Source organism: Octopus bimaculoides, chromosome 26 (assembly GCF_001194135.2).
Source record: "Octopus bimaculoides isolate UCB-OBI-ISO-001 chromosome 26, ASM119413v2, whole genome shotgun sequence".
Classification (NCBI taxonomy): Eukaryota; Metazoa; Mollusca; class Cephalopoda; order Octopoda; family Octopodidae; genus Octopus; species Octopus bimaculoides.
In genome coordinates this window covers 20,242,681-20,243,439 of record NC_069006.1, presented here as the reverse complement: position 1 = coordinate 20,243,439, position 759 = coordinate 20,242,681, and the positions used below count along the sequence as shown (strand labels likewise).

Here is a 759-nt window from a genome sequence, read left to right as displayed (position 1 = left end):
TCTCACTTGCTCTCCCTCCCTTTTTCTCACTTGCTTTCTCTGTCTGTCTGTCTCTCTCTCTCTCTATCTCTATCTATCTATCTATCTATCTATCTATCTATCTATCTATCTATCTATCTCTTACTCTTTTCCCCCTTTCTCCTTCTCTCTCTTTCTTTCTCTCACCCCCTCACTATTTCTCTGTTTCACTATACATACAAAATAACACATACACACATAAATACATATATTCACTGCCATGATCAAAGATATTCCAATGATGACCACCACCACCACCACTATAATATTCTATATCCCCACCAACCTCTTTATATATTTCAGCATGGTAGGTTCAATATTTCCCTTACCCAGGGTTGTATATGCAATGGCTGAGGACCGCATAATCTTTGGTGCCTTTTCTAAAGTATCAGACAAGTTCAAGACCCCTGTCCTGGCAACGTTGGTCGCTGGACTCTTTGCAGGTCATTCAGCTTCTACTTTATCTATTTATTTATTTATTTATCAATTTATTTGTCTGTCTCCCAGTCTGCCTGTCTGTCAGCCTCTCATTCTGTCTGTCTGTCCGTCTCTCTCTCTCTCTCAGTCTGTCTGTCCAATTGTCCATCTGTCTGGCTATCTGCGTGTCTACATATATATAGATGTCTGAGTGCCTATATATTTTCTAGCTGTCTGTTTGTATATCTGTCTGTCTATCTGTTTATAGTGTTGTATATATATATATATATATATATATATATATATATATATATATATATATAT

The 759-nt window shown here is 36.9% G+C and overlaps 1 protein-coding gene across 1 annotated transcript in view; it reads left to right on the top strand.

Moving 5' to 3' along the window:
* Nucleotides 1-759, top strand: part of LOC106868381 (high affinity cationic amino acid transporter 1) — a 10,801-nt gene that overhangs the window by 6,190 nt on the left and 3,852 nt on the right. The window contains exon 7 of the mRNA XM_014913606.1: nucleotides 322-461. Within this exon, the coding sequence (XP_014769092.1) occupies nucleotides 322-461 (140 nt within the window). The remainder of the gene's footprint in view (nucleotides 1-321; nucleotides 462-759) is intronic.